General features: G+C 51.6%; 2 protein-coding genes across 2 annotated transcripts, besides 1 other annotated feature; both read right to left on the minus strand.

Moving 5' to 3' along the window:
* Positions 1-717: 717 nt before the first annotated feature.
* On the minus strand, positions 718-3,096 carry TraAM80_07589 (trans-sialidase; the record flags this gene model as incomplete). The annotated part of the gene is made up of 1 exon (XM_029384372.1): positions 718-3,096. One exon carries the CDS (start codon positions 3,094-3,096, stop codon positions 718-720), a length of 2,379 nt encoding a protein of 792 aa, XP_029235756.1.
* Positions 3,097-3,714: 618 nt separating this feature from the next.
* Positions 3,715-3,755: a sequence feature (A-rich).
* Positions 3,756-4,893: 1,138 nt separating this feature from the next.
* Positions 4,894-6,183, minus strand: TraAM80_07590 (retrotransposon hot spot (RHS) protein; the record flags this gene model as incomplete). The annotated part of the gene is made up of 1 exon (XM_029384373.1): positions 4,894-6,183. The coding sequence occupies one exon, from the start codon at positions 6,181-6,183 to the stop codon at positions 4,894-4,896; it is 1,290 nt and encodes a 429-aa protein (XP_029235757.1).
* Between the last annotated feature and the right edge of the window lie 914 nt (positions 6,184-7,097).

The following is a 7,097-nucleotide window of genomic DNA, read 5'->3' on the forward strand; positions in this document are numbered from 1 at the left end:
CTTGAATTACCGAGAGCCCCCGGTGCCCAGACACCGTTTGACTTCCACAGGGACCCGCAGCGGGTTGCTGTTACTCTCATTCCTTCCTTATTTCTTTCCTTTTACTCTCAGCAGACACACAATGACGAGAACGTCCGCAGACGCCCAAGAAAAGTTGTTAGCTGTTGTTGTTTTTTTCGTGTTTTTTCAAACGAATTCGATGGCCTGCGCGTCAGCCAGCACCGAGGCACACGTCCGCACCCACCCAAAACCAAGACGTAAAAGAGAGATCCCCGGTCCCTCCTGCGGAAACAGCAGTGCGGGGGCGCAGTGAAGCATGTCCCCCTGCCGGGCAGACACGCAGTCCCAACGCAATCGTCGAGAACAAACCAACAAAACAGCAACCGGAAAACCAAAAAAAAACACATCCGTAAAGCAGTAAACCAACAAAACACTGAACAAATACACACAAAAAAAAACGGTGATTCGCCTCCAGTCATTGCTAGAAGCGAACAATATAAAAAACAAAAAAAATGGACGGAATAAAAAAATGAGGATTGCGCTGTACTGGCGCCGAGAGGAGTGCGCAATTTGTGGGTCAAAAAAAGAAACGTCGTGCGTAAAAAACACACACACACAAAATGTGTGACTACATTAGACTTTATTTACTTCTGAAAGCGCGTGGAGAGACGGAGATGTTCTCAGTAGAAGCACAAACTCCCCTCCACCGGGGCCCACTCAGCACAGGGCCGCAAAGCCCCATAGCCCCAATAGCAGCAGAAACAGCCGAGACACACACCCACGCATCGTGCCATCACCGCTTCCTGAATCGGGCCTCACACGTGTAAGGTTGTCGAAAGCAACGGAGCTGTCACCAGAAAGAGAAATGTTGGATGTGTCCTTCGCAAGAATCGCGCTGGTGCTTTTGGATCCATCAGCCGGCGATGACCCCGACTCCTCACCAGCACTGTGAGTGCCTTTATGGGCCTCCTCTGGTAGAGGTCCTTCAGGATTCAAACCGTCACCAACCATCTTTTCTCCAGGTTTCAGCTTGGAGGTAATCTCCTCATCATTCCCCTGCGTTGTGAGTGGTCCCTTACCAGCCGGTGTTGGAAGTGTGACTTTGCTGGCACTGAGGCTCGTGAGCCCATTATCACCCAGTGCCTCGTTGTACAACAGGACATTGCCCACCGTCACGTCAACCTCGCCTGTCCCCTTCGCACCGTCGCCGCCAACGTAGAAGTCCGAGACATCCCGTGAGGTATACTCAGAGGGCGAAATTTCCTCCTGAATAAGTTCATTATTGTCAACGTACACATACACCTCATTCCAATGCCTTTTCAGTGCCACTTGATACGTTGTGCCAGGCTGCCACGTACCATCTTTATCTGACAACTCCCGAGACTTTCCGTTGACAGTCACTCCCCACTTCTTGTCCTTCGTGTAGAAGAGACCAACAAGCACAGTGCTGGCATCGTCATTCATCCTCACACCCATCAAAGGAACAGGACCGTCTGTCTCCGGCACCGCGTTAATCATCACCGTCGCCACAAGAGTGAACTTTTTGTTCACAAAGTGGTACGGCTGGAACTGCCCCTTGTTGCCCACCGGCCACTTCGCCCCCGCTGCTGCGCCTCGGAACCTCACACCCCTCTCCGTGCCTGCCACACTCCCACCATGCACAATTGTGTTCACTCCGAGGTACTCGTCCTTCCATAAATTCCCCTCCAAACTGTTGGACCAAAAGCCAATCAGCCCTTTGGTGGGAACAGCACTTTTACACACATTCTTTATCCGCGGGTCAACAGTGCCAGTGGAAGCGCAGTTTTTCAGTGCGGTGTCCATATCTTTCCAGACCTTCACCACGCTCTTTATCTGCTCCAGCTGCTCAGTCAGGCTCACGGCGACAAGACTGTATGAATCTCCGCTCTTCTTATTCTCGTACAGTAAAATCAACTCCTTCTTGTCAGCTCTGTACAGCAAGGAGCTGGCGGCGGCGTCATCACCTTCGCGAGACACCGGCCCAACGTCGTGCACACGGGCATTGTCTGTCATCCAAAGATGCAGCTGACCCTCTCCCTTCTCCTCAGAATACACCGGCGTGGTGAGCAGCATCACCTTCATTCCATCGATGGTTGCAGTGATGAAGCCACTTCGCACGCCCTCCCCTTTTCCATCACGTGAATTGCCCCACACTTGAGAAATTGGTTCACCGGTCGGCCAATAGTACAAAGAAAAAGATGCAAGAGTCTTGTATACATGATAGGAGCCATCCGTGCAGGGAGCTATCATGAAGATGCGTCGGTCATCGACTTCGCCCCACTCCACAATCGATGGATTGTAGCAACCCTCACCAACCGTATCGACTACAGGCTCCCATTTATTCTCTGATGGGGTGAAGTGCGCGACCATCAAAAAGGTATTTCCACTCTTTGTGGCCTGCAAGGGAAACACAAGTGTGCCGTCACTCATCACAGTAGCCGACCCTCCGCCAGCAGAGACATAAGTCCCGGGTGTAGCACGTATTCGGGCCTCAAAGTCCGCCGCATGCGGCTCACCCCACTGGACTTTCTTCTCTCCACCGTCAGTGACACTCCCCTTCACCAGCATAATCTTACATTCACTTCGATCAGCCTCTTTGCTCTCCAATGTTGCACGGCTGCAGCTTCCCAGCAGCATATAGACACCATTGCCACTCACAATTGTCGTTGGTCGCACTGTATCCCTCATTTCGTTGTCACCTTCCTTCAGCAGCTGTGTGTGAAAGGAACTTGTGCCCGCACCCATCGGAATCTCAGTCGGTTCTGGTCCAATTCCCTTGAGGTGTTGCGACAAGATGCCAGTGAAGCTGCCGCTTCCATTCTTGCACTGGGCCTCAGCAACGGCAAGCACAGCACCGTCCACCTCCACAAGGCTGGGGGCACGCAGCGAGCGAAATGACCCTTCGACGCATTGCATTTCCTCCCATTTGGCATCAGTTATCGGTGTCGTCCCTGTAAATGAATTAACGGCCGTCCCTGGGATACTCCCCGCAGCTTGACTGCCACAGCATGTCAAGAGCACAAACAGCAGCAGAAGCACCAAATAAGAAAACAAATTCCAGGACATCTTGAACATGTGTCGCTGCTCACTCACACTCTCTTCCCTCTGTGCGGTGGATCCGCTCAGGCCGCGACGATTGTGTGTGAAAGTGTGTGCGTGATGGTGGTGACTGTAGAGCTTTTCAATGTGCACAACAACAAGTAGCGTTTGGTGTCTTTTCTTCGTGTGTTGAGGAAAAAAAGAGAGGTGAAACCACAAAAAAAAAGAATAAAAAAACGATGAGCACCGCCCGCACCCACAGTTGGCCATCACGCAAAGAACAGCGAGAGCCCACAACGAAGGCCGCACCGACAAACACTTAGGCCGCATGACCTCACACTCGCCGCCCCCAATAAGAGACGGCAGCCGCAAAGAAGGCGGCGGTGGCAGCGACTGTTGTGCGCGGCCCGAAGAAACACCCACACGCACTCGCACGGAGCGTCCGCAGTGTGGGATGCCCCCGCATAAATAAAAATATAAAAAAACTAATTCATGGACAAGTCGCTTACCGTCTCCCCCGCCCAGCCCCTTCAAACCCCGCCAGCAGCAACATGCAGTGCGCATGCCGGCGGGATCTCCCATCACGACCTCCACAAAATCCCCAACGCCCCCCACTTCCCTCAGCACACTGCAGCAGGAGTGGGGCGCAATATTTAAAACTAAAAATAAAAACAATAAAAAGCATTAAAAACAAACCCTGCGGAATAAGAGCGGCAGCCCCCTTTCCTGCTGCTTCGTTCCGCTCGGAAGCGAGGGCTACGCGAGCGAAGCCGTAGCCTCAGACTGCCCGGTCAGTGCGTGCAGCCCGAACAAGACGGAACAGGCGCATGCGCCCAGGACGGCAAACCAACAAAAAGAGAGACGCCAACGGCGTTTGCTCGAGGCTCTCAGCGGCGCATGCAGCACCACCACCAATTGGAGCACAGACGAACCAAAAAAAACGATGGCACCCAAAAAAACAAAAGAGAAAAACACCACGCCAACACACAAAAGCAATCACAATAATTCGGTTTGCCCCCTGACCTCTGGGCTGTGGTGGCCCCGCCGCATTTGCTCTCCTGCCGGTGATCCCACTCAGCATGCAAAACTTACCCTCTCGCCCAAACTCTCTGCAGCAACAAACTGGGAACAGCGAGGGGATATCACCAATGGAATACTGCTGGCGTACACCCACAAGGTGCCATCATTCCCCACACAATTTTACTCGCAACCACAACACAAACAAAAAAAAATGTGCTGCTGTGGTAGTGCTGGCCATAATAATCATTTGGCGCACGGCAGAGCGAGTCCCTAAGAACGCCTCCTACCCACACACAAACACACTCGGGAATATATCATACTCCCCAAAATACTTCACCAGTAAACTCAAGCTGTTTATTCCCCTCCTCCTTCTCCTTCTCCCTCTGGTTGCCGCCCACGTTGGGTTTGTCGTTCACTTCTGAAATTTTCAGCTGATACCGCTACCTCGCACTGACGCACCTGCTGATTCCAAAATGCCGCAATGGCCTGAGGGTCCTCACGCTCATTGCTGCCCGTTGCATTTGCGTGCGCGACGACAACACATTGCTGCCACGCGTTTATTGACGTACTGTGCTCATGCTGCACGTAAATAATCTCCCACGGCAAGCCTTCCGCAAAAGTTTCCCAGTCATTAAAATAACTCCGTGGAAGATTGTTGAACCGCCTCACCGTGCTGGCCTTGGTGCCATGCTCAGCCCTCGTCGTCTCACCTGCACCGCAACCATCGTCCTCCGCGGTGCACCAACGAAGAAAAAACCGTCCACAAACGGAAAATGTCTGCTCTCCGGTACGTATAGCACCTTGTATTGTACATCAAAACATCGGAGGATTGTAGCCCAGCGGCATTAATCCAACGGGTCTGCTTGGATGCTTTTCGGGGTTCGATTGCAGCACACATCTCTGTCGCCGACGACATCCTGGTGGAGGCAACTCGTTGAGGCCCGGCATTATATTTTCCACAAAGACTCTACTCAGGAATGTGTGAAGAGTATGCTGCCCCAAAAGTTCCTGAAATAACACTTTATAGTTCTTGCTTAGTCGAAAAAAAATGTCATTCTTCTCATCCACTTCGAGCAACTTTGCAATTAATTCGCTTTCAATGGAAAAACAGGCCGGCATGTTAACAAACTCCTCAACATCGCCTTGTGTTATTAACCTGACAGCTTTCACAAGTTTGTGAGAAGCGTCATTCGAGGGCCACATTCCCATGCCTCCAATCATCCCATAATGTACAGCATCTGAGGCCTCGATAGCTGCCACGATGTTATTGGCATCACGCACGCGGTTTTTATATTTATTGTCATTAAAGATGCATCGTGGAATCGGTCCGACGTCATCCATGTGCATGTGCATCCTTCTCCAATACTCCGCCTGCTCCTCTTCAGTCGTATTGCGTGTCTCCCACGCACACATCGCCTTCACGTCGCTTTCATCGGGGCAATTCATGATGATTTCGATAGCACCCGCCTGATTCGCCCATGCTTGGAAGTTATTTTCGTTCGGGGATGACAACATAATGATGCCCCACTCATGGGAGGGCACAACATCATTCGATGGCTCTTGAAAATGTCTTGCCATATCGATGATGATGCACCCTTTCATTCCACTCCTAGCCAAATTTACCATAGCCCTTCCAATATTACTCTCACCCCCGTATTCTGTCACCGTTCGTGCCCTCTTGTCAAACAAGTATGCGAAATCCCTTCCAAAGCAGTACACAACCACATGGAGCTTCGTGGCATCGTAGTGCAGCAGCTGGTAAAGGAGGTAGGAGCCAGCCGCCATTGAATTCCCCACCCCAGAAGTTCCAATCAAAAGATGACGTCTCATTTTAGGTGCGTATGTATCTGGAGGGGGAAACACTCCTTTTACATCACCCTCGACGATCTTCCACACCCGATGCACCTCAATGTTAATGTAGCAGTCGGTAATAGGCACTGCATGGTTCAGCGAGTAAGGCCATCGCTTTTCAAAGGAAAGGATCATGTGTTTTGGGCGTGGTGGATGGAATTGCTCCTCACCACCCACTGGGAGAAAAGTACACACAGTCTGCGTGTACTCCCATAATAACTCTTGTGGCCGTTGACCCTCTATCACCACCATGTCTTCCACTTCGCCCTCGGGAAATCCCACGACGTGACTCCACGTTGCGTTAAACACGGACTCGTAGAATGCCTCCGGTGATGGTCCTCTGGGGCGTATTTCGGTTTCCCGTGTTGCCCCTTCCTCCTACGCTAGTTGAAGAGCTGCCTTCAGTTTTGTCCGTGTAATAGCAGAGACAATACTCATTATCTGTAAACTCCTTCCAGTCTCGCAGCGTGCCCACCATGCGCTCCGTAAGCTTGCGTGCATCTTCAAAAAGCTGATACCCTGGTGAAAGTGAGGATTTCCCCTCACGACGCCTCTGCTCTGTAACGTATTATGCGGGCTGCTGCACAAACACCTCCATCCACACATTCTGGTCTTCACCCACCGCTCTGCTGGGGCCAATGTACTGCCGAAGGAAGTCGTTCAGCAAAATTTCGTTGCTTTGATCAACCCGTACATTACGGACATCCCCGATAGAGCTCGATAGCGTCCACCTTGGCCGCTGCGGCGCTCCTTCCACCCTTCGGCGCTGTGCGGGGGTCTCCTCGGTGGGGTGAGATTCTTCCCTATATCTATCCGACATGTTTTCCTTGAACTTGTTGTCCTTTTGTAGTGATTGTTGGCTTAAGTTGTAAAGCAATACTAACCACTAGCCAAAAAAGGGAGAATGAAAAAAAAAGCCAAAAACATGCACAAACACGACCCTACGCAGCCACAACAAAAAAAAAAGAAAAGGCCACACACACGGCACGCGGCGCACACCTCACGCACAGACACGCAGAGGCACCCCCAATCCCACACGACGGCAAATCACCGCCATATTTACTTTACACTCCGCTGAAGGCAGAGCATCCACACTGCTCGAAGGCAGGCCACTCTGTCCATTACTCCCTTTCCAGCGCCACCCATGAACCTTCACCCAAAACATC

Source organism: Trypanosoma rangeli (genome assembly GCF_003719475.1).
Source record: "Trypanosoma rangeli strain AM80 chromosome Unknown Tra_15.4_contig_00324, whole genome shotgun sequence".
Classification (NCBI taxonomy): Eukaryota; Euglenozoa; class Kinetoplastea; order Trypanosomatida; family Trypanosomatidae; genus Trypanosoma; species Trypanosoma rangeli.